The following is a 27,608-nucleotide window of genomic DNA, read 5'->3' as shown; positions in this document are numbered from 1 at the left end:
AGTTGTGTTTACAACGGTGCTCAGAAAGTGATGCTGCGTTGAACTGAGACACACGTTGTGTGTCCATAGGTGATTATAGCCACTAAATAAGAAAGAAGCCATTGTTGTTGGAAACTAAGAAATATAGATCCATCGCTGATTACAGACAAGGTGATAAATCATCGCTGTTTATAACACAACTGAATATGCAACGTTAATTATATATCATAGAATAAGACCTATCTTTGCTGACAGTGAAGGTAAATTACTATCGCTGATTACAGCGGAATTGTTGCTTACAACAAAGCTAAAACAACAACCGTTGATAGCAAAAACGTTAAAGCTTCAAATATTGCACATGTAAACGGGGCTATAATGTGTTCTGGGCTGAGAGCGCACGCGTTAATAACAGCAAAAAAAACCTAATAACAACAACAATTGCAATTTATAACGACGTTGATTTATACCGAACGCCAAACAAGAAACTGCTTCAGGGATTAAAACTAAAGAAAACTAATCATATATATATATATGGTCTCGATAACGGCTAACATTATCAATAATCTAAAAATATATTGATTAGATTACCGCGATAAGAAGCATTGTGTGCTGTCTGTAACGAAGATAATTATTTACATTTTATTATGTACGGCCAATGATTAAGCTAAAAAAAGCAAATCGTTTTTGTTTACAGCAAACAAAACGGTTTACGGAAAATTCCCCGACAACAATTCACCGCCATGCAATTCACCACTAGCAAAATTCACCGCCGGAAAATTCACCGACAACAGTTCGATGCGAGTCAGAAAGCGAGAGAGTGAGCGATTGAGTTACTGAGTCAGTGAGGGAGCGAGTGAGCTACTGAGTGAATGATCTAGTGAGTGAGCTACTGAGTGAATGATCTAGTGAGTGAGCTACTGAGTGAATGATCTAGTGAGTGAGTAAGTGAGTGAATGATCTAGTGAGTGAGTGAGTGAGTGAATGATCTAGTGAGTGAGTAATTGAGTGACCCAGTGAGTAAGTGAGTGAATGATCTAGTGAGTGAGTAATTGAGTGACCCAGTGAGTAAGTGAGTGAATGATCTAGTGAGAGAGTAATTGAGTGACCCAGTGAGTGAGTGACCTAGTGAGTGATCCTAAAGATATGGCGGAAAGTTTTAATAATGACGTTATTAGGAGAAATTTAGATCATACGGAAATCATCTCATGTTATCACTTTGATGTTATAAAAAACATTGTTGATCATCAGTAAGCAATGGATTATTTTTTTATGATGAACTAGCTGTTACCCGCGACTTCACTGGTGTGTGGGGATTCGGCAATCTCAAATTTACTTGTTACGATGATTTCCCCATATACCACTTGAACACCTCATGATCCCCATGGGTGATGCACTTTCAAAAATCCCGTCTTAATGCGCGTATCTACAACTATATACTGTATATAAAATAACATGTCCTCAGTCACTCACCACATACTCACTAGGTCACTCACTCACTCCTCCATCACTGACTCATTAACTCAATCGTTCACTCCCTCGCTGACTCGCATCGAACTGTTCTCGGTGAATTTTCCCAGCGGTGAATTTTCCGGACACGAACAAAACAGCTAGTCTATGTTTTCCGTTGCTAGTTGTTGTGCAGTACCGAGCACTGAGCTCTCGTCTTCCTGGCTTTTCTACTTAGGTAGAGATATTGATCAGTTCAATGGCTAATACTAGCCGTTGTTTTCCACAACCAAAATCAACAGTTGAAAAATAACCTTGTAATCTATTGATACTTACATCCAAACATAATTTTTATTCTATCGTTGATTATTATAGGCACAGTAAGTAGCGTAAACTTAACGTTAGGTTTGCAACACATACTCGCACAGCTTGCAGCATAGGCCCAGGTCTAATTCGACCACCACCTGCTTATATCACTTCATTGAGACAGAGGAGGCGGGTCATGAACTGCTTTGGAGCTAGTCATTATTATTTATAGCCAAGATATCCAGGCACAAGCTAGAAATGCCATTGGGACGGTACAGTAAAGTAAAATAAGGAAGAAAATGGCCGAAAAAATAAACTTACATCCTTGGACTAACGAGTATCGTTGTTCGGACATATCCACTGGCTTGTAGTCTTTGAGCCATCGTATGGTGGGCGGTGGATTGCCTTCAGCCCTGCATGGCAGCAGGGCGTTGCGCCCTTTCTCCACTCCCTGTATTTGAGGCTGCTGCGCGAAACGAGGGAAGCCAAAGGGTAGCACGTCATCTGCAATTCGGAAAAAAAACAACAATAAAGAACTCAGTTTCAAATGAAAACGGCAATTTCTTATTAAATGCTTTGTAAAGTTTGAGATTCAGAACTTCCTGAAATAGATTCATTAAAACAGCATATTCATGAAAAATTACCATGAATTACGTTCAAAATGACAGAAGTTTGTCTATGACAGTGGTTGCCAAAACTTCATGTCTCAAGCACCGATTTGGAAAATTAGGAGCCTTGCATACCATAAAAAAGGTTGAGAACTTGTAGGAGGCTTCCACACCAATGGAAATGCGTGGTAGGTTGACGAACTGCTAGAAGTGAAGAGGCGGTTTCCGTACCACTAGAAATACGTGGTAGGTTTTGTATTTGCGCATTGCTAGAAATGTATGCTAGCTCGCGTATTGCTAGAAATGCGTGTTAGCTTCGCGTATAGCTAGAAATGCGTGTTAGCTTCGCGTATTGCTAGAAATGCGTATTAACTTTGCGTATTGTTGGAAATGCGTAGAACTCTTCCTTATCACCAGAAATGCATGATAACTTTGCATACTGATAAAAATGCGCAGGACGCTTCCATACGGCCAGAAATGCACGGCAGGTTTGTGAACTGCTAGAAATGCGTGGAAAGCTTCCATACCAATAAAAATTTATATAACGCGTCCATATCACCAGATATGTATCATAAGTTTGTGTACTTCTAAAAATGCGTAGGAAGCTTCCATACCACCAGAAATGCACGGTAGGTTCGCGAACCGCTAGAACTGCGTAGAAGGCTTCCATACAAATAGAAATGCGTGGTAGGTCTACGTACTTCCAAAAGTTGCGTAGCACTAGAAACGCATGGCAAGTCTAGATCTGCGTACTCCTGGAAATCAGCAGGAAACTTCCGTACCACTAAAAAAAAGGCGTGGTAGGTTTGCGTTCCCCTAGAAATGTGTAGGCGGCCCCCGAACCCCTAGTAATGCGTGGTAGTAATATTAAGCGGTATGCAATATTTGTCGTACGTAGCAAAATAATTTGCAAAGCAACTTACCTCAAAAGAGGCAGGGTTGTCGGAAAAAGTTAGCAAAGATTTATAGCAGTGGCTCCCTTGCCCCGTCCTCGCAAGTATCAAATCACTCGCGTCGTTCTCCCTATGAAGTCAGCTATCAAGTCGGTGTAACCTACAAGCCATTTGACTAAAAATGGATAGCTGAACCCATAGGCGGAGATAGACTTGGAAGTCTGGGGGGGGCACGATGATGTCAGTTTATATATACGCATATACATTAGATCTGTCGACTCCACCTTTGACGCTGGGGGGGGGGGGGGTTGCCCCTCCCCGTATCTCCGCTCATGGCTGAACCAAATGACCAGAGGAAAAAATTGCACGTGCGCCCAGTGCCACATAAGCGCTGGAGACCGCAGCTTGGGATTTCAAAAGTGAGAAGATTTGTGGGGGGGGGGGGGCAAGGAAGAAGATGAAGTTGACATGTTGAGGAGGAAGATTGGAATAATCTAAACACACAATATCTACAAAATACATACAACGCATCCCACGTGCGAGTGAGTAAACGCAACGTTCATCGATTCTCTTTAAGACACTGATGATAACTCATATTCCCCCCCCCCCCCCACCCAAGCTTAGAAACGAGGAAACAAAGCCTCCATCCACAGTGCTGAGTGCTTGCTTCCCTTTCTTTTTTTACACAATATGCAATATACAGTCGAATCCCATTATAACGAACTCCAAGAGACCGTAGAAATCACTCCGTTATAACGAAATTCCCGTTATAAAAGAATTCCAGGTTAATTAAAAATGTCCCCATGTAAACTTATCCGGGGTGATTTGAAAAAGTGTTCGTTAAAACGAGAATTTCGCTATAACGCTATCCGTTAAAACGAGAATTTCGCTATAACGCTATCCGTTAAAACGGGATTCCACGATACACACACACACACACACACACACACAGATGAAAACACACAGAGCCATAAAACAGACATGTAAAATTCTTCGCTATATCACGGAAATTTTCCTATTTCCTTACACACACACCCCTCCGTCCAATATACAAACTTTCCTCTCAAGATTAAGACATCGACATACGGTAAGTTACTTTAACAAAATAATAATATTTTTCTTACATTTTTCGGCCGACGTTAATGCACGGAAATGCAGTCTCCATTGAGACCACGTACGAGTGAGTAAACGCAACATTCATCGATCCTCCTTAAGACACTGATGATAACTCATATCCCCCCCAAGCTTAGTTATTTTTTCGCGTGTAAAAGAATACTAAATCTCTGAATCGACTGACAGAAAATTCGAAGACCATAATGTAAACTCCACTCTTTTTTCAGGAAAAAAGATCTATTTTCTTAACACCCCCCCCCCCCATCATCAATCCAAGCGCCCACGGAGCGCACACACACACACACACACACACAAAATCCCGATACACGGATCCATAAACACACGATTCCTGCATATCGTGATGCGCTCAATAATTTGACTAATGGAGGAAAAAGGCTTCGAGAGAGTGTGCGGTTCATCAGCTCATTTTTTTGTACGTCGACTCCAGATATTTTTCACTCTGCTTCGGATCGTAAATGAAACATCTTCATGCAAAAACATGCGCAACGACACGAAATCACTGAGTTTCATTTTCTTTCCACCCGGTTTCGATTACTTTCCGGGAGCTGCAAATCTCTGTATCGTGTAATATCGATTAAGGGGGGGAAAAGGGAATATCCCGACTGTGTTCAATTGTGGGTTTTCGTCCTGGATTGAATGGTAATTTTAGCCAGGGCCGCAACTGGGGGGAGGAGGAGGCGGGTCTCGTGCCTCGGGCGCTAGACCCGAGTGGGCGCAAATTTCATTCCGAAACCTGTCCTTCAACATTACAAGGGGACGCTCTCGCTCAGAACCTCCTAGAGATAGAAGGCCTCCGCACTTAACTTGTGACGTCAGTAAGCAGTCCATTTTCCCTCAGAATATTCAGGGGAAAAAAATTCCCTGCTCGTGCCAGTATCATCGTTGTGAGGAAAAGAAATTACCGGTTCGGAATTGACGATTTCTATGCCCCACATCCAATCACTATGCGGTATTTGTGAGCCAATTAGGAAGATTCTACGCCAAAATAAGAAGAAACGAAATAGGATGATGTGTTTCAAAATGTGGCAAACTTGCTAGGTAGTCTGAATGACGTTCATGGCAAACTTGCTAGGTAGTCTGAATGACGTTTATGGCAAACAGTGCAGAGGCCTTCTATCTCTAGGAGGTGATGGCTCGCCCCAGGTGACCAAGCATCTAGTTGCGGCCCTGCATTTAGCTTTTGTCCGAATGTTCAAAACACCACGTGATTAGGAAATGTCAGCTTCTGGCAACTGCGCAGAGTTGGCTAGCTTGACAGGGCCAGAGAAGCGAATCTTTTCGAACCTTAACCCTTCAAACCTCCTTAATCCTAAGATTAGTTTTTCTTTCGCAGCGAGAACCGAATTGGACCATTTCGCGTGTTACATGACCACAACCACGCATTTGTTTTCTCCTAGCTTGGCGCATCAGCTCAGAGTTGGCTGTATAGTATACGCAGCACCTTCTAGAGATATATCTATCGTTAGCAGGTGCTGGTATATGTGGCACTGGCACCAACTATTCTGTCATGCTCCGGTTTGGAGGGAAGAAAACACAACAAAAATGAAGAGATCGGCGAAACGCGCAAGCGGCGCATTTTATTCCTCCAGAAGCAGTCCGCCAATCACGCCCAACGTAAAGCGCTGTCGTGAGCCGTATTTGCGGCTCTATAAGAAAACAGTCATACTGCCTTTCTCAGGCCGGAATTTCCTAGGAATAGAACTTTTGCGCCGTTTTCACGCTGCACGCATCATGGAAAACCTGCTCCTAGGAAAACCCGGCTTTAAGCCGAGACTGCAGAGGCCTTCTATCTCTAGGAGGTGCTGGGTAGCTCACGTCGATAAGATGCTCGCCTAAAGTACCGAAGGATGTTTCGAGGTGTCGCGAGTTCGATATCCTGTTCGTCCTCGTCAGTAAACGTTCTTGACACAGGGGCACAACGGAAACGGCGTAATGACCACAGAAAAAGATTGCTATCGCAGGGAGTCCCACATAAAGGGGTTAGCGGCACCCAATCTCTCGAGGAGTACAAAAAAACAAGCCCGCCGTTCGGAATCGGAAATAAATTGTAGGTCCACTAATTAGCCCTGGTGCGCAGAAATGACCGTGGTGCGACGGAAACGGTCAAACAGACTCAGTACGCCCTGAGAAAAATGCGTCTACCTCAACCAGTGTTAAATCAGAGGGGCGAAACCCTTTCTCCTGACGTGTCTATAGGCACTCTATAGTTAGTTAACACACTAATGATAACAGTGTCATACGAAAAAAAAAAAATCACAATTGAATCATGACTAAAAGGAACAAAAAGTCCTGAAAAAATTGAAATATTAAATAGCAAAAAAAAAAATGTCCTAGATGTTGTGTCATTAAAAAACTGCTCCGAAAAAGTCATTTAACATCATTACTTTAACTCAACACAGTCACACACACACACACAAAAACAAGAAACGACGCGTTAAAAGTATAAAACACAAAAAACGTGACGAGAATCAGGGGGAAAAAAAGGATTTTCCCCCCTTCGAATAAAAATCGAAAAAAAAAATCATTCCGTTTTCCCCGAAAACTGGGGGGAAAAAAAAAAACGCATTAAAAATCCCTAAACGGACAATTTTCATTTAAAACTTTTACCGAGGGGACGTGAGGGAGGGAGTTTGGTAATAATAGCATTCACACGGAATAATAATAAAAGAAGCTTCTAGACAGAGAGAGGGGATTTATTCTATTTTTTGTTGTACTTCGTACGCATTCTTCTAAAAAGGTACGACGGCAATCACACACGTCACATTTCAGCGCCCCCTAAAGGTATTTTTCAAATGAATTTTTTTTTTCTTTCTTTTTTAAAACTTCATTTTATACAGTAAAGAGATTGACGCCGGTGCTCAAAATTTCATTTGACTTAAGTAGCTAAGTTTTTATTCTATTTTATCGCTTCCAGTCCATTTCAGTCATCAGTCCTCTTCTCTCTCTTTTTTTCTCTCGATTTTATATATATATTCCCTACGCCACCATTACCTAAAATACTGTATTCTAATCTCCCCCCCCCCCCCTGTAACAAAAATAAAATCCTACGATTTTTTTCCCTTTTTAAATTCCTCCGAAGTTTTCTTAATTTTCTCGTAGCGTGTGAAAAACAATCTTGTTGATGTCCCGTGGGGAAGTAAGCTTTTGATGAGGTGGGAAGGAAGGAGGGAGGTGTGTGTGTGGGGGGGGGGAGAAATGTGCCTATACATTGTTACCGTGAGTTGTGTTTGGTTAAAAAAAGCATTGTTGTTATTTTAATTTTACATTTGAGTGTATTCATTGATGGCGACTCAGGCTTTTTTTTTTCCCCGATCATTTCTGATTGATTGATTAGATCGGGATCTACAGGCTCTGATTGGTCTAGTTTTGTGGGTGTACGCGACGGGCTATTCATGAGTACGCAAGGAAAAGGGTTAGCAATGGAGGGGGGGGAACGCGGGAGGAGAGCAATAATATATGTAAAACATTTTTTTATGGCGATAATATACGACAGCGTATATGGCGAATATTTCTAGGTAAACCACGCACCAAAGCTTCCCCGGATACGCAAACTTTCCGCGCAATTCGATAGGTACGCATTTTTAAAAGCACGTATTGTGCTCCTACGAAGGTTTTTAACAACTGGCTGTTGCGAAGATGAATTTTGGAGAGAGAGAAAATTCAACTGCCCCTGCGGGGAATCGAACCCACGCCCTAGACTACTAGATTACAAAAAGGCAACGAATCTCTCAATTATTCCTTGGTGCTCGTGTGCACTGAAATGTACGGCCGGACCTGACTCAGGTCAAGCTCACAACTGCTGTCGCTGCCACCAGATGGGGACTTATAAAAGGATGACGTCATATACATACGAGTCCGACCGCCAAAGTACGATTACGTAATGTAGGCCTATACTCTTTGTGCGCATCTCTTGAAATATGCCCAGGCCGTAGCGAAGGGGAGGGAGCGAATTGAGGGAGCTGGCCCTTTCCCTCCGAAATGTGCGAAAATGACCGAAAAAAGGGAAAAGATGGCCAAATCTATTGTTCTTTCACTTTATTCCCCTACGAAATGAAAGTGGCCTTCCGCGAATGAAATTTCTGGTTACGGGCCTGCGTCACGCATGTGTAGAAATACGCAAAACTCTTTTACGCACTTCAAGGCGGTACGTAAGCCGTTTATATATTTAAAGTGGTATGTACACACCTGCCCCCTTTTCCCCTCGACAAAACTCCAGAACTATGAAATATAATTCAAAAGAATTTTAACAGATTTTTTAGCATTTCCCTGACTTTTATTAAAATATTTGCATATTTCCGTGATTTTTTGCCAAACACGTATTTTACATCAGACCCTGGTCATTTTTCATTTCCTTTCCCTTATTTTTTATGTCGCTGTGGAAACTCACTACGCATTTCTAGAAGTATTCGGTGTACTTCGCCTACGCATGCCTAGAACTATGCACACCTTTCATTGCATTTCACTGCTGGCTGTAGGGATTTCGGTAATGTCGAAACTTGTGGCGGTTGGGATTCCTGTAATGTCGAAATTTCTGGCTGTCGGAATTTTGGTAATGCCAAGAATTTCTGGCTGTCGAGATTTCAGTAGCGACAAGAAATACTGGCCGTAGGGATTCTTGCCTATCAGCGTTCCTGTAATGCGGAAATTTCTGGTTGCCAAAAATTCAGTAATATCAAGGATTGCTGGCTTTCGAGATTTCGGTGATGTCAAAAAAAAAAAAAAAAAAAAAATGGTATGCACACTTTTGTCCATTTAGCACAGTCTTTAGCTAGACATGGCCAAATGAATCGCTTTCTGACCAAATCAATAGTACGTCTAATTCCTGGGTGTGAGAGTTTGTGCATATTCCAAAACACATCATATCGAATTTTTTCTGGAATATAAGGTCGAACTGCACCTGTTGACAAATCACAGTAGAGCGCTTTAGCTGCGTCTGGAAGAAATACTTTCTTCAGTTGCAAAGCTGATTTGCTCTTTAAAAGTTCCTATAGTTCTTCATCCCCCTCTTGCTGCTCAGCGATGGCAGTAAAATCAAGAGGTCCAGGAACTGAAATTGCTGTTACGCGTGATGAGATATCAGCGGAAATATTTTGCGATCCAGGAATATGGCAAATGTTCGTTGTGAACTGCGATATATAATCTAAATGCCTTAGCTGTCTAGGTGAGCATTTTTTCACTTTTATGTCGAAACGCATAGCACAGTGGTTTATGGTCACTGAAAAGTATAAACTCACGAGCTTCAAGCATATATCTGAAAAATTTTATGGAAGAATATGCGGCAAGAAGTTCTCAATCGTATGCGCTATACCATGTTTCGGTGGGTTAAAGTTTACGTGAGAAAAAACCTAGCGGTTGAAGACCATTGACCGTCACCTGGTGCAGTGCACCACCTATAGCATAGTCGGAAGCATCTACATGTAGAGCAAATTGGGCAGACGGGGATGGATGTGCCAGCAATGCGGCATCGGCTAGTAACTTTTTGCAATCTTCAAATGCTTTCAAAGTTGATGTAGACCACACAACTTTTGTTTTGTCTTTTCTTTTTTTCGTAGAACCTTTCAATAGATCATGCAGTGGCACTTGTGTCTCAGCTGCATGCGGTAGGAAACGGCGATAAAAATTTATGAGACCTAAAAATTTACGCAATTGCTCTATTGTTTCCGGTTGCTTGAAATCGAGTACAGCTTGTACTTTGTCTGGACGATGAGTGATACCAGATAGTTTGATCACATGTCCCAGAAATTCGAGCTCAGAAACACCAAATATGCATTTTGACACATTTAAAACTAAGCCATACTGTTGAAGACGTTGGAATATTTGTTTTAAATGAATTTTGTGTTCTTCGGCATTTTCAGAAAAGCATAGAATGTCATCAAGATATACATAGCAGAATGGTAAACCTCGTAATACTTCCTGCATGAACCGCATAAAAGTTTGAGCGGCATTTACGAGACCGAAGCTCAATCTTGTATACTCGAATAAACCCCAAGGGGGTTGTGATTGCGGTTTTTGGTATATCTTCTTCGGCAATGCTTATTTGATGGCATGCCTTGAAGATGTCTAGTCTAGAAAAAATAGACTTACCGTGCAATTCTTGTGAAAAGTCTTGAATGTGGGGTATCGGGTGAGAATCAAATTCCGTAACACTATTTAGACGACGATAATCACCGACAGGACGTACAGTACCATCTTCCTTGGGCACTATATGTAACGGAGAGCTCCAATGGCTTTTGGAGGGCCGGATAATCCCTTGTTCCAAAAGGAATTCAAACTCGGTTTTCACCTGTTGTTGAATTTTTGGATTGAGACGTCGATGCTTCGAAGCCACCGGTGGTCCTCGAGTGAAGATATGGTGTCGCGTCACATGTTTCACTGTTTTACCGATCTGTGAAGGGTTGAAGACATGCGGGAATTCTTGAAATATAGCACTGTATTCAGAATCTCCAATGGTAGTGACAGAAGATTGTGTTGTAGGCTTGATCGATCCGAGTACCCGTAATGATGTTTGCGAATCGATGAGTCGTCGGTTTCGCACATCAACGATTAAGTTGAAGTTGCTGAGAAAATCAGCTCCAAGTATTGGTGAAGTGCAGTCAGCTACGAGAAATGTCCAGGAAAAAGGTTTCCGGAGACCTAAATCCAGTTTCTTGACCGTGGAACCATAGGCAAGAATCTTACTGTTGTTAGCGGCGAACAAATGGAAACTTGATGTAGTGCTGACGAATTTTTTTTAGGCGGGATAACAGAAACTTCACTACCAGAGTCAACAAGGAAACGATCACCCGTAACTCTGTCAATCACGAAGAGCCTACTGGATTTGCTGCCCGATTCCATCATACCAGCGATGATGGAAGGTCGTCGTTTTTTTTCTGGTATTTACAGGGCTGACGGCAGTAGCGGGCATTCTCACCAAACTTGTTGTGATAGAAGCAGATATCCCGTGCTCGACTTGAACGAGATGTGGAACGCCTAGCTCGTCGCTGTTGGGAGCTATCTCCATCTGGAGAGTCGATTCACCGTAGCCGTTAGCTCTGCCACTTGTCTGGTGAACGTTTCGATGGCTGATGTCGAATCGGTTCGATCTGGATTCGACTGCATTTGAGATGACGACGATGGCTGGATTCGACACACGTAATTTTTTGTAGTGACTTCAGCCACTTTGTCGGCTAGGATAGCAGGGTTGATCTAATAGCTTACTGGAAACCGATAACACTGCTTGAATATTTTGCGGTAAGCGTTGCATCCACAAGGTGCGCAAGAACTCGTCAGTGACTTTGTTGCCGGAGAGTTCTTTCATCTTTCGCAGCAGTTGACTTGGCTTTTGATCACTCATCTGTAGCTCGTTCAAAAGTTCCTTGACTTTTTGATGTTCCGTCGCGGCGAACTCCTTTATGAGGCGATCCGACAAGGCTTGATATCGCTTGATTGCCGGAGGGTTTAATATCAGATCCGAGACGAAAGACAAGCATTCTCCGTCCAAGGCTGCATACTTCGTGTCATCGTTAGTGATTCCACTCAGTTGAAAAGCACTGTTGCATTGTTGAATCCATAGTTGGACATTGGATTTCCAAAACGGAGGTAATCGAAGTCCAATCCTCGAAACTTGAGCATTTTCTTCCGCCATCGCTCAGTTCCAACGGGAGAGAGAGAGAAAAGAAGAAGAGAAGACGAGAGAGAGGAGGAGGTCACACCAGAAGAGCAGACGACGATGCGTGGGCGAGAGGGGCCAGGGGGTCTATTACGCTCATGTCGTTATGCCCGCGTTTCAAACGTGTTTGGGGTTTGCGGTGCATTGTGGGATAGATTTACGTCACCATCGCTAAAGGTTGATTTTTCTCACATCGTTACTAGCGATTTTCGCTATAGACATCGCTACGTGAAACGTTAACTAACGAGAACCGGAGACCACTCGTTATGTTCGCGTTACGGAAATAAACATGGCCGCTCGCGCGTACATTTTTCGATGGTGAGAGCAACGGAGACAAATTAGTTAGAATTGGAAATTATTCATTCATTATTAATTTATCAAGTTGTTCATTGTAATGAATAATAATTCTCTGAATTACATTACTTAATTTAGTAACATGATTTAGAGACAGCATTATCGTTTAAAATGTTATCTGTACACATACTGATTGGAAAAAATTATTCATAGTGGTAAATCGTTATAAATTATTATACTCGGTACAAAGATAAATCACTCTACACAACGTTATTATTTTTTTTAATCTTGTATGGAAATGTCTTTATTCTAATCTTAAACTCATCTCAATATAAGAATATTATTTAACTGGTAAATCTCTCTATCGCGATGTTTTCAAGACATTTTGAAATTTGCTCAATATTTTTTTTACATCTCGTTCAAAATCGACGTCAATATATATTTAAACGTCTCCAGATTTTCCCCTTCTTAATTCGTTTAATAACATTGATATTTTGTAATATGAATTAAGTGTTGCTACTTTCTGTGCAGTACACAGAAGCGTAATGCAGTAAACACCATTACACACACACTATACTCTGTACACTATAAAAAATCAAAGTAAATTTTATTAATCAACAAATAAATTTTTTCTAATCCTTGAGTGCATTTTCTGATCGGAGTATAAAAAAGATGTCAACAACAGTGTAAATTTGGTGGTACTTCATTTTCATGTGTGAAACAAGAAAACCAATTTTCTAATTAATGATGTAAATAAAAGGTTACTTGTTCTTGATTTTGACTTAATATCAAGACGGTAGATAAATGTGTTAAAAACATGGTAAGATATATTTTTGATAGTCGTTTTGGAAATTCATAACATCATTGAACTTCAATAGAAAATCATTTTTTAAACGTAATAATTTAGAAAATTTCCCCGCGCCAGTATCATGTGCGTGCATAGCCTACCTTTTTCTCAAATATTTGATGAAAATAAAAAAAATCCGGATGAATTAAAAAAAATGCAGCGTAGAAAATTAGGAACAACCAACACACACTAACGCGTACAAATAAATAAAATAATAATAACGCACGTGCTGCAGCACTCGTTGATAGTGATGATGATTATCAGCAGCGGAGAAAATTATCCGATTGGTCCATCCCTTTCGGAGCTAACGCAACTCTCGGACCAGGGAGTTTTTCGTAAAATAGATAACGACATACCGCTGGTTGCTGAGAAAAATCAAGTTTTTGACGATGGTCGCTGAGATTTGCGTTATGAGGCTCGTTGAGAATTTGCGTTAAGGGCGTGACGTCACTAACGACCTCGCTGTATAACGACGTGAGCGTAATAGACCCCCTGTTCTTCAGGGGCCTGTTTGAGGGAAGAATCGAGTCGTCGTAACCACAGACATAATGGAGGCTCGGAAAGAAGAAAATTTCCGAAAATGCACGAGATTAAATCTTCAATGAAGATGGACTTTTTTTGATGGTTAATGTTCCTAAACGTCGCTGGTCACCACTGAGGAGTCACAGCTTCGGTATAAACATTTATTACGACGACACAAACATGATTACCTGGGTTAATGAAAAAGTAAGACAGGCATAGAAATTTTCGAACCTGACGCTTTCGTGTGCAGTGACTCTCTGCTGCTGTTTTCCAGACGGTCGTCTCCAGTACCCGGGATCACGTGACACACTCGAAGTCGTTGACCCGACTCTTGGGGGGTCGTCTGCGTGAGACACCACAGGTGCATCCGGAATTTTATCAAATGCGTATTATACAAATATCTACATAAATTTATACAACGGAATAACAAGTCCGAGTACAAACGTCGAGATTTCGATAATGCCAAGGATTACTGGCTGTCGGAATTCCGGAAACGTCAAGCTTTTTGGATTTGTGGAAACTCAGGGAAGACAGAAATTAGCGTCCTCTTTTCACCCTTTAGCTCTACGTATAAAAACCGGAAGGGGCCTCAGTTTTCAAAACTGAAACACAACCTAAAAACACATACATACTCTACACGCTTACAAGAAATCCAAGATGGATATTAACAACCAGGCAAATCAAAACTGGAAGCGTCCGAGAGAAATTCTCGTCAGGGTAAAAACTCTCGCGGACGGTAAAAAAAAAAAAAAAAAATGGAACAAATATAATCAAAGCTCCACGTCCGGGATTCAGAGAAAGATGAGAAACATCCTTATATATATATAAGAAAATAAATAAAATCCAAAACACGTTACGGAAAGATACCGGATTCTCCCAAAGGAGACTCCATCTCTCTTATATACAGTACAAGAGATAAAGGGAAGCGAGCAAAACACACGCTCTCTCTCTCTCTCTCTCTCTCACCACGAGCAAGACTTAGTGTCATTTAATTAGTTTAGAGCTTATTCGAAAGTGGATGTAGACGGTATTCCCCCGACAAACTTGCAGGCTTTTCCTTTTGTTGGGGAGCTAAATAGATGCTCTAAACAGCTTTCAAATACTAAGTGGTCGTCGGCGAAGAGAACTGAAGAGGGGCCCCAGTACGAACTTACGTACGTACGTACGCATGTGAGGATGCCATTTTGTAGCTTAAAGCGAAAGCCTTGTATAAATTAATTTTCTTCGCTCAGCCTCCCCATCTAAAAAAAAAAAAAAAATTATTTCATGCTCACACGAGCATTGTGGGTAATATTTTTAGGTACTTCTACGATTATGTGTCCCGTTTTTCTCCCCGTCCTTAAAGTTCATTAGGAGTTTTTTTTTTTTTTTGCCTTGTGAATGTTTTCGTATTGTGAGAAGAAATGTTTGTTCTCCGTGTTTATGCACTTCTCGTAATCCTTGACAGGTAATTGGCTAAAGAGCCAATGTCTTAAAACTTCCTTCGCAGGGTGGAGGTGGATTTTCTGTTGATGTTGGTAACGTGACACGGACTAACGTGTTATAAGCAAATACGCGGATATTAAAGAGCGCGTGATGGAAATAGAGCGAGACTCTCAGAACACATTAGGGTGCCGATAAAGTGTTTGGAGCAGGGAGGAGTGCGTAACCTTTTCGGGTCAAAGGCCAGATGTGAGGTATTTTCCGCAGCTCGCGGGTCAGAAACTTTTGCATACAGGGTGACCATTTGATCCGTATTTTACGGGACATTCTTGTAATTTTGGTCATCCCAAATTTTTCATAAAAAATATACTGTTTTTCCAAACAGGCTTCCTCTAGTTTTCGAATTTCAGATTATATTTTCCCTGACTAATAAATTGATACGTTTGGCAATTTCTTTAGCTATAATTTGCAATTTTTACTTGCTTATGACTAATTTTTTTTTTTGCTGAAATTGGCACCTTTACTGGCCTTTTACAAAATATTTAGCTCAAATTTGAAACTTCACTTGCTTTTGATTGTTTTTTGCTGTCATTGGAACTTTATTTACTGCTGACAATTTTTTTTTTTGGCTGTAACTGAGAACTTCACTTGTCTTTGGCTATTTTTTTGGCGATATTGCGGATGGATTCCATTTTCTAGTATTTTTATGAAGGAAATATGCCCATCCTAGATATTTGTCGTGCTAGGTGTATTGATACTTTTCTACCGGATAACCTTCCGCAGGCCCCTTGGTGGGTCACATTTGGCCAGCGGGTCGTACCAGCACCTCCTAAAGATAGCAGGCCTCTGCAGTGTTTCCCATAAACGTCATTCAGACTACCTAGCAAGTCTGCCACATTTTGAAACACAGCATCCTATTTCGTTTCTTCTTATTTTGGCGTAGAATCTTCCTCATTGGCTCACAAATACAGCATATTGATTGGATGTGGGGGGCATAGGAATCGCCAATTCTGAGCCCGATCATTGCTTTTCCTCACAACGATGATACTACTTCACCAAACACCAACTCTGGCCATATCGCAATAGTGCAATTTACTGCCATTAGTGAGATGGGTTGGAAGTGAAGGTGCTGTCTATCGATGGTCGCCTCGAGCAACAACGATGATACTGGCACGAGCAGGGGAATTTTTTTCCCCTTGAATATTCTGAGGGAAAGCGGACTACTTACTGACGTCACAAGCAGACTGCGGAGGCCTTCCATCTCAAGGAGGTGCTGTGGTCGTACACCCCTGCCGTAAAGTATCAAAATGAGAAATTTTTTTAATCTATTCGTGAGTAAAACCAAAATTCATTTTTGAGAGAAATCCTTTGATTATGCAAATACATCGTACTATACAGTTTACTCTGAATAAGAAATAACACGACACGTAATAAAAGATCTTCCTTTACCACCGTAATTTCACAATACGGGAAAAATCCATAAAAATATACCAAAAAAAACCAAGAAAATTCCAGTCTCAGAACTTGTGGGAGCAAATTTTCTCGCAGCACAACTTACGGAAACTCAAGAAATCTCCTTAACGAGACACACAGGAAAAAAAAAAACCCCCAACACAGAATACACACATTCACACACATATACAAATAACAACACACAAGATCGAAAATATTTTCCCACACCACAAAATAGCAATCTAATTTACATAAGCAACACCGTAATGGGCTAAACAACAACAACCCGTTCGAGGCAGAAGAAGCAGCAACAAAAGGGGGAATGAAAATCAAGAAAAGTGAGTAAAAGACGAGAGAAAGCAAGAAAAAAAAAAAGCAGAGATAATTAAATTTTAAGGATTTGGGACCCGTTTTCTTTTTTAGCGAATATTCGTACCTATAGAAGGAAAGAGAGAATGTTCTAGAAGTGAACTTGAGGGAATTCATAATAAATATATAGAAATAAAATAAAAAATCTATGCACTGTCCGTGGGTATAGAGTATGTGCGTGCGTGTGTGTCAGAGAGAGAGAGATTTTCTTTACTTTTTCTCAACACATACGTTTGACACATAAGGATAGAGAAAGAGTAAACTCTTCCCCAGTGACTTTCGAAATGTCTTAGCGCTTCGTCGCCGCCGCCACGTGACGCTAATAGTCGCTCACAGCAAGGGGAAAGAGCTGTTGTTAGTCAGTGAAACCTCGTTTATACGACGTTCAAAGATGCTTGGTCGAAACGTCGTATAAATGCATGAGTCGCATAAATGAGACTTCCTGAACCCAGTTTGAAGACGTGCAGTGTAGTCCAGTGGTGAAGGTATCTGGTATCCGACTCTCATTCCGATTACCCGGTTCCGAAACCAAACATGTTCAGCCTCGTTACTTCTCCAAGAGACAATCAGACCCAAGTTTCCAAATATCCTTAAAGTCTTCCCAAGCCCAGTTTGAAGACGTGCAGTGTAGTCCAGTGGTGAAGGTAAATGACCTGTTCATACAAATACAAATACAACGCCACAACAGGCAAAATGCCCAACGAGGTGGCTGATAAAAAGATGCCCATAAAAATATGGTTGTCATATGTTTCAAAAATAAAGACTAGACATACTAGTATGTCTAGAATTCTAGACATACAAAGTACGGGGGTGTTTACAATTTAATTTCCCGTAATAAAACTTTTAGGATATCTTAATGAGACCGTGGAGAGATTAAAGTTCCCCTGTTCTTTTCCTCAAAAACTGCTTATCCGAATACAGCCAAATTTTTAGGATATCTTAGAGACCACGGGAGAGAGATTTATGAAATAAGGAAAAGATAGTTCAATTTTCGGCCACCAGGTGAAGAAAGTGATTTTTTTTAAATTGAATTTTTCCTTTTTCCCATGGTCCATATAGCGTGTACCAAGTTTCTGTGGAATAAACCCACAAGAATAGGCGGTATATAGGTAGGTGTAATCCCGGCCTATATATTTATTCCACAGAAACTTGGTACACGCTATATGGTACTAAACAACTACTTGGTACAAAACAATATCCCAGTGTCCAACTTGGTTGCAAATCATCTGCTGTCAAAAAAGTTAGTTTCTTTCAAGAATGACAATCTTCTGCTAATTTTATTTCTGCGAAGCCGGTATTGCACTTTAAAAGTTTTCTAAAAGTTCTTTTATAAAATTTGGAAAATTCAACCAGTGAGATTATGGATTGCATTTGCTCGAATGTAACCTACGAGCTTTATTGGCTGGATTTTTCAAGTTTCATAAAAGGGATTTTATCAAACGTTTGCAGTGTAGTCCCAGCCTAAGCAATTTCAATAGCTGGAGATCCCCTGTCCGAAACGGAAAAAGCACGATTCAGGGTCATCGACATTTGGCGCATTTTTTCGTGACGTCCACGTTAGCCATGGCAAGCAATCGCATCGCAGTCACGATGCGGTAATCATTTTTTAATTCAAAATTTGACAGAAAAGCTATATACTGTGGAACTACGGTTAATGAACTTAATTCGTTCCGCGAACGTGCTCGTTATACGAATCGCTCGTTATTCGAATCAAACTCCCCCATAGGAAATAATGGAAACACGGATAATTCGTTCCACAATTATTCATCAAGCCAACGAATTTTTAGAGATATCGACCTTGTCTCAACATCATGGGTCCTCAGAAAAGTGCAGGGTCGTCTTAAGAGTCCAACTTGGATACAGCAATTTTTCTAAAGCCCCGTACTTGGACACAAATGCCTGTCTAGTATGCTATTCACACATTGAAGTTCTTTGAATAACGGAATGTTGACCAAATATCGTTATCATGAGCACCCCTTTCAAACTTCAGCCCCCCGGGCTGTTCCAGGGTGGGCCCACGTATTAAGACGGCACTGGCAAAGTGTTCTGGGGACACCCATACTTGGCTGGAGAGAAGTAATAGCTTACATATTAATTATATCCAGAAATTGTGTAGTACCAGATCTCATAATGTGCCCCCCCCCCATGGATATGAGAGCCCGGGCCCTGCCCATATAGGCCCGAAGATTTAGATGGTCTTGGTTCTATGCTGTGCTGGATTCAGAAAAAGTATTAAAATTTTCTCCCATAATTCACTTGAAATTTATCACCTCTCTCTCTGAGGGGCCCCTCATCAGCATTCTGTGTGTGTCGTGGTTCCCCTTCATTTGATTTTCACCTGTGCTTCTCCCCCGGAATATCCCAGAAACGCTAGAGGGCCATATGGCACCATGTAAAAACCACTGCAATCTAATTAATAACATAAATCATTGAGCTGAAATATCTCCTGCCATCTACCGAATAAAACTGATATGATTTTTCAATTGACATTGGTAAAAGTTTTCCGATTGGTGGAATATATTGGAAAAATAATATTATATAGTGTGATAAATTATCTTTATAAACAATAATATTTATTAAATTATCAAATTTGATGCAAAATTTTAACCGTTGATATTTTTATAAAGTAAAGAAAATCAGTAAACTTGCAAAAAAAAAGTCGTCCTTGATTCAGGTTTATGCCGTCTTTGATTACTCATGAAATGAATCTCTCATTAAAATAAAAGACGACCACAATTGACGAAATTTACTTACATATATTACTTTACACAAACATCAGCTGATAAAATTTTTTGAGTAAATCTACTAATTTTATATATATTATTGTTTTTTATGATATTATATATTATTTGTTTTTATTATTTTATTACGCTATTTAGAAGCCGGTCAGCAACTTCAATCTGAAAATTATAACAGTTTTATTCGATAGGTAACAGCAGAATTTTCAGTGAAATGATTTTTCTTTGCATGTTATATAATACTACAGTAGTTCGCAACCTGGTGCCATGTGGCCCGTTTGTGGCACTGGGATACTCTAAAAAGGGGGCCACAAAGTGAAACGGAAGCCACGACAAGTGATGAAGGGGCCCACACACAGAAAGAAGGTGAAGAATTAGAGCTTTCAAGTAAAATATGTGCAGTATGATATACTGCATATATATTACATGATGTTATAACGCCATAAACAAACATGCGATACGATAATGTATATACAAATTAACTTACTCTAAACAACGAGAGAGAAGAGGACTATCTCGTGTTGGACGATTTACGGACTCACTGTTGTTTGCATTCTTATTCTTTTTGTGTGATTTTAAAAAGAACGTATCCAATGACACTTACTTTTTTACCTCCTTTTCAGGATTACTCGGAGATGGGAAATTGCATTGTCGTTGGACAGATTTATTGCTTTCTTTACTGTGCTTCTATTTCATTGGTACTTTACTACAAAATTTTGCACGGATTCCCACATTTTACACATCTCTCTAATCACATTTGAAAAGTGAGCGACTTCTCTGTCTCTTCTTCAGAAAAAGATACCTTCAATATAAGCTCTTGCTGTTGTATGCAATGGAAGTCCACCAGTTCATCTATGGTGAACTCCTGGCCAAGCAGAATTTATATAAAAAGCAAGCGCACATAAGCGTGATTAAGGGGAGAATATTACCTACAATTCCACAGTACGTGCGTGCACGAAAGCGAAAAATCATCTGCTTAGATGTGAAAACGTGACAATAAATAAAGAGCAAAACTTTTTGCTCGTAATGCGAATCATCGCTCATTAATCGAATCAATTTTTTTCTCAAAATTTTTGCTCGTTATGCGAATTTCTCGCTAACCGAACCGCTCATTAACCGAAGTTCTACTGCATTTATATCATAATAAAAGAATATTAATAACTTAATTTTCTCTCTGAAATCCCTCTTTTCCCCCCCCTCGCACGTGAAGCTAATCCAATACAGCTACTAGTGTGTAGATAATCATGTATCACACGTGTTAGCGATGGAAAAAAAAAAAAATGGATGTGACGCCATATATATACCGGACCGTCTTACATTAGCACATCGAACATTGCCCAGGGATCTCCAGTCACTTGCGAATTGGCCGACCAAAGCCCGAATTATTTCTACCACTTAACCGTTCATGCACCTCGTACACATTCGTCTACGGAATTTCTAACGAATCGGCGCAAGACGGGATGCGTGTTCTGGGTGTATGTGAGGCCCTTAACGCGTATTTATGCTGTGGAATTGAGGTTGTTTCGTGTTCGTGCAGCCATCTGTTGGTGTTCCATCGCGGGGCGTGGTGTGGGGGTTTTTGGGTGGTCGGGTGGCGGCTGTAGTGGGACTTCGCTGAGGATGTTTAGTTGGGGTTTGGGGACGCGAACGTCCTGGTGGTGCCTGGCGGCGATGCTGGACTATTGTTGGGTTGGGAATGGGATGGAGGCATGATTGCGAGAGAGTTGGCGATGGGCGCTCTGGGGTGGTGGGTTAGCTTGTGGTGGGTTCACCTGGCTGGTTCACCGGTACGTTTTCCCGGCACGTCCGTGGTCGTATGACCACTGTGCTTAAATTTCAAGAGCGATAGAGCCTGGACGTGCTCGGTTCATTCTGTATTCTGCCACCTGTCTTACCCTTTCCAACCGAGAGCATGTCTCTAGGATGATCGGCTCACCAGCATATTTCGACAAGGGTACTACGGAATACCCATTTTCTGAAGTAAAGATGGAAAATGCTTGAATTTTCATGTTATGCCGGTATTGTGTTGTAGGTCTACCTGGTCTATGCGGAGAGACTCCAGGAGATCGGCTCGCATTCGCGTCTCGAAACTGAAAAATCGCAGAAAACCAACTTCAGTCGACCACCATCGTGCCGGTGTCGATGGGGGGGGGGGGGGGTTCGAACCTGGATCCTCAGAATGAGAGTCGAGAACGATGAACGCGCGTACCACACAGAGGCCGAATCATTTCTGCGAATCAGATCTCGGCCAAAACTCTCGGCCATTTCTCGAATAGGCCAAACTTCGGGGTTTGGCAGAAACAAGTGCATTCGAAGGACAAAAATAGCGTTTTGCGCCGAATAAATGAATTATTTCAACATTAAAGCCGGGTTTTCCTAGGAATAGGTAGGCTTTTTGTGCCGCGTGAACCGAACTGGATCATTTCGCGTTGGCAGAAACTTGTTACGTAATCACGCTAGCCGTTTGTGTTTTCCTATCCTGGTGCATCAGCTCAGGACGGCTGTATAATATATGGCCTTAGCATCAGCTACTTTGTCGTCTGCATGCTCCGGTTTGAACGGAAGGGAAAGATAACACAAGAGTGAAGAGAACATCGGCAAAACGTGCGGCTCACGACGCATTTGACTCTTCCAGAAACAGTCGAACGACGTAAAGCGCTGGCGTGAGGCTTGTTGCGCTATGTAGGAAAACAGTCTCGTACTGCTTTTCTTATTGGTGAGTGGATGGCGCGTCACGCTGGGCGAATCACGTTGCGCGCAGAGCAGAAAACCTGGCTTCGCTGCCTCGACACGCCGTCCAATCAGCCATAAGAGAAGCGATGCGACAGAGTGCAACAAGCTCTCACGAGAGCTTTTTACGTCGGGCGCGATCGGCCGACTGAGGAGTCAAATGCGTCGTGCGCCGCACGTTTCGCAGATATTCTCTTCCTTTTGCGGTTGTGTTTTCTTTCCCTTTCCTTAAAACCGGAGCATGCAGACAACGGAATAGTTGATGCCATATCTTATACATATAAAATTGATTTTCTGTGTATGTGTATGTTCTTTAAACGAATTTACAACTTTAGATCGATCGTTGCCAAATTTTGCATATGTACCAAACGGGACCCGACTTGAACCATAGTGTACTTTAAAGTTCCCCAGAGCTGGGCAAATGCTCGAAATGGGCAAAAAAACTCAGGCAGCAATGGTTCCTTTGTCTCAACAATCACTTTCGGAACGTTTACTTTGGTTCCCATGGTTCCCTAGCAATGCGTTTCATACATGTATGCTTTTACAATGGTTTGTCACTTCTTTAACATGCTACCAATATACGCATAATAGTTTATTCCTGTATAATGGTTTTTGCCACTTTTTCAACCTTCCCAGTAATTGAAGAAAACCAGGGCAGCGCCGGGAATTATAGCTTGCATGTACATGCCTTTACAATGGTTTGTCACTTCATTGATGATGTCAGTATATGGGGGGGGGGGAACCCGGGCAGCGCCGGGTATTATAGCTAATACGCTATGTAGCCGCACGTGAGCTGATGCGCCACGCTAGCAAAAAAAAAAATACGAACACGTTTCTGCCGACGCGAAATGGTCCAATTCGGTTCACGCAGAGCAGAATAAACAGCCAACAAAACCTATAATCTCGGGGAAAAACCCAGCTTTTAAAACGTACAGGAACCGATTGCAACGACCGAAGTCACAAAGTCGTATAAACGCAGAAGTCGTATAACCGAACGACGTATAAACGAGGTTCCACTGTCGTACAAAAAAAAGAAAAAAAAAAGAATTTCATCCGATTTGCAGAGCGCGTTAATTCTCAACAGAGCAAACGTTAAAATAATGAAAAATACCTAAAAACGAAAAAAACAAACCGAAACTCTTCCGTTGCCATGGTAACTACAGAATGTGTTTGTGTAAAAAAAAAAGAAGAGGGGGGGGGGGCAAAGACACGTTCAAACATACGAAAGAATCGATATTTCAGGTGCTTTTGCTGCAAAAATCTCCCGTTTCGCACAACACTACGTACAATGAGGAGTGTCGGAGGAGTAAGATGGAGAGAGACCCCCCCAGACAAGTTGAAAGGCTTCCTGTTGCATTTATAAGGTTTTAAGTGTTGAGAAACGTGGCTTTTTGAACTGCGAGGGCCCCCCTCCCGCCCCCACTTCCAACGCGCCGCTTCATCCACCTTTTCCCGTTTCTGGAAAGATACACACACATACGCGCGTCCCGGGCGGAACTGTTTGGTGAAAAGCGTCCTAACGAGCGCTTTGATAAATATTTTATAGATCAAATATCGTCGGAAGTTTTCCCGTCTCTTATTATTATCGTAAATATTTGATTTTAGATTCCTATTTTTACATCAAATGCCGTTTATTTTCTTGAGAGCCGAAGTTGTTTTCTTAGTGAGATGTTTAGGACCTGTTTTTCAATGGGTGCGCATTCAAGTTACAGTCGCCCCCTCCGCTTAAACGGATATCGACGATTCCAGTACGCAATACCCGATTAGGCGGGGGACAATTCGATTGGCCATTCACACCGATGATATACTATTTCTATATTGAAAACTGATGAGGAATCGATGCTAATAATATCGATGCTAATAATATCGATGCTAATAATATCGATGCTAACAATATATTTCTTAAATGGTGCGAATTCAGTTACAGTCGTCCCCGTTTAAACGGATATCAACGGCTCGGACCAGCACCTCCTAGAGCAGGCATCTTCAACCTGTTGATCGCGGGACCCGCGGTGCTGCTCCCTGAGAGTGCTCGGTGCTCATGTCCGATTTCGTGTTCGCGAGCACTTGAACAACGTTCCTATCAAACACCTTATACATATTACATTCAAGAACTGAAATCATCCTGATTTCATGCATTTGTACGTCAAATTTGCCGAAAGGGTGCTCTTTTGTATGGGGGCGAGAGACAGTGCTCGCGGCTAGAAAAAGGTTGAAGATCTCTGTCCTGGAGATAGGCCTCAACACGGATTCTCTCCTCCGAAGATCACCCAGCAAGTTTGCCATATTTTGGACCACAGAATGCTACTTCGTTTCTTATTTTGGCGTAGAATCTTCCTAGTTGGCTCACAAATACCGCATAGTGATTGGATGTGGGGCATACAAATCGCCAAATCTGAGCGCGATCATTTCTTTTCCGCACAACGAAGATGCTGGCACGAGCAAGGAATTTTTTTCCCCTGAATATTCTGAGAGAAAATGGACTACTTGCTGATGTAACGAGCAGCGTGCGAAGGACATCTCTAGGAGGTGCTGCTCGAACGTACAATATCCGATTAAGCGGGGAGCAATTCGATCACCACATTTCACACCTAAAATATATTATTTCTATATTGAAAGCTGATGAGGATTCGGTGTTAATAATATATTTTTGGAATGGTATGAATTCAGTTACAGTCGGCCCCGCTTAAACGGATATCAACGGCTCGAACATACAATATCCGATTAAGCGGGGAAGAATTCGATTTCCGTTTCATCCCGCTAGTATAGTTTGCATATTGAAAACTCGGATGAAGAAAGAATAAAATGTAATCCTATATTTTTTCGATGGTGCGAATTCAGTTACAGTCGCCCCACTTAAACGGATATCAACGGTTCCAGCACACAAAATAGTATCAAGCGGGGTATTCATTCTTTACGTAATACTTTAGGAATGTATTGTTGCTTTTCTGCCGGAGCACCTTTCGAGGGCCCGATAGGACCTCTTGGAGGGCCACATTTGGCCCACCAGACCAGATGAGAGTTAAAGGTCATTTGTCGATTACCATCCTTGTAGGGCTAACTTTTTGGCTTAATTGGCCAGGAAGGCCTATGAAGAGTTGAGACTGTGCTCAGTGGAAAAATATGTAGTGCGTGTAGTGCAGTGTTTGTTTCTTTGCCCGTGGCCTCCTCCCCCCCCCCCACCCGTTTTACACAGGGTTTTCGACCCTGATGCAGAAGCGAGATCCTTCCTACGTATTGAAATTATTTTTTCCCAGTAAATTTATACCAACCAAAATTTTTTGATTCACTCTTTCATTAAATCTCACAACTTTTTTGATTCATTCTCTCATTAATTCTGCGAATTTTTTGGTTCTCTTTCACATTACGGTATTCATCAGAATTTTTTTGATTCTTTCTTTCATTAATTCTCAGAATTTTTTGATTCTTTCTTTCATTAAATCTCAGAATTTTTTTGATTCTTTCTTTCATTAATTCTCAGAATTTTTTTTGATTCTTTCTTTCATCAATTCTAAGAATTATTGATTCTTTCTTTCATTAATTCTAAGAATTTTTTTGATTCTTTCTTTCATTAATTCTCAGAATTTTTTGATTCTTTCTTTCATTAAATCTCAGAATTTTTTTGATTCTTTCTTTCATTAATTCTCAGAATTTTTTTGATTCTTTCTTTCATTAATTCTCAGAATTTTTTTTGGTTCTTTCTTTCATTAATTCTAAGAATTCTTTTGATTCTTTCTTTCATTAATTCTCAGAATTTTTTTGATTCTTTCTTTCATTAAATCTCAGAATTTTTTGATTCTTTCTTTCATTAATTCTCAGAATGTTTTGATTCTTTCTTTCATTAATTCTAAGAATTTTTTTGATTCTTTCTTTCATTAATTCTCAGATTTTTTTTGATTCTTTCTTTCATTAAATCTCAGAATTTTTTTGATTCATTCTCTCATTAATTCTGCGAATTTTTTGGTTCTCTTTCACATTACGGTATTCATCAGAATTTTTTTGATTCTTTCTTTCATTAATTCTCAGAATTATTTTGATTCCTTCTTTCATTAATTCTCAGAATTTTTTCGATTTTTTCTTTCATTAATTCTCAGAATTTTTTTGATTCTTTCTTTCATTAATTCTAAGAATTTTTTTGATTCTTTCTTTCATTAATTCTCAGATTTTTTTGATTCCTTCTTTCATTAATTCTCAGAATTATTTTGATTCTTTCTTTCATTAATTCTAAGATTTTTTTGATTCTTTCTTTCATTAATTCTAAGAATTATTTTGATTCTTTCTTTCATTAATTCTAAGATTTTTTTGATTCTTTCTTTCATCAATTCTCAGAATTATTTTGATTCTTTCTTTCATTAATTCTCAGAATTTTTTCGATTTTTTTCTTTCATTAATTCTCAGAATTTTTTTGATTCTTTCTTTCATTAATTCTAAGAATTTTGATCATTTCATTAATTCTAAGAATTTTGATCATTTCATTAATTCTCAGAATTTTTTTGATTCTTTCTTTCATTAATTCTAAGAATTTTGATCATTTCATTAATTCTCAGAATTTTTTCGATTTTTTCTTTCATCAATTCTAAGAATTTTGATAATTTCATTAATTCTCAGAATTTTGACAATTTCATTAATTCTCAGAATTTTGATCATTTCATTAAATTTCTAAATTTTTCGATTCTTTACTTTTTATTTCTGAAAATATTTTCATTCTCCCCGAAACTTTTTTTCGACACTTGCTTTCATTAATTCTAAAAATTTTGGAAGAGTAAGAAAACTTTGACCAAAATATTTCATAATCTTTCGTGGGCAGCCCCTGAGTGGTTCGATTATTTGTCGAGGGCCACATCAGACGACTCCGACGGCCACATTTGTCCAGCGAGCAATGGGTTAAAGCATACAGTGACTATTACCGACTAGAGAGTTTCCGTTTATCTGAAATATTTTTCAGTGACGCCGCTACTGAATAGCTTCAAGTAGGTGCTTTGATTAGGTTCATCTTGAATATGTATTTGCGCGTTAGGAGTCAAGTGACGTCTTCCAGCATAGAGGAATGTTGAATGACGTTGGATATCGACCCACGCATACACTCACTCCAATCATTTCCCATAATTATCATTCCGGGCAGAGAGAGAGATCGTTACGAACACACGAAAGTGTCGATATCATTATAACCAACGCGAGCCAGCCTTAATCACGTGAAGCTCCAGCGAGCCGATTGATCGG

At 40.5% G+C, this 27,608-nt stretch overlaps 1 protein-coding gene across 9 annotated transcripts in view; it reads right to left on the bottom strand.

The window, feature by feature from the left end:
- Window positions 1-27,608, bottom strand: part of LOC149080960 (tyrosine-protein phosphatase Lar-like) — a 745,683-nt gene that overhangs the window by 87,892 nt on the left and 630,183 nt on the right. For all 9 annotated transcript variants that reach the window (XM_089237674.1, XM_089237681.1, XM_089237682.1 and 6 more), the window contains one exon: window positions 2,053-2,235. In XM_089237674.1, the coding sequence (XP_089093800.1) occupies window positions 2,053-2,235 (183 nt within the window). The remainder of the gene's footprint in view (window positions 1-2,052; window positions 2,236-27,608) is intronic.

The sequence above is a fragment of the Pholcus phalangioides genome, unplaced genomic scaffold, assembly GCF_987345545.1.
Source record: "Pholcus phalangioides strain wild (caught in Gottingen) unplaced genomic scaffold, Ppha-v1.0 ptg000010l_1, whole genome shotgun sequence".
Lineage (NCBI taxonomy): Eukaryota > Metazoa > Arthropoda > Arachnida > Araneae > Pholcidae > Pholcus > Pholcus phalangioides.
This window is presented reverse-complemented; position numbering and strand designations above follow the sequence as displayed.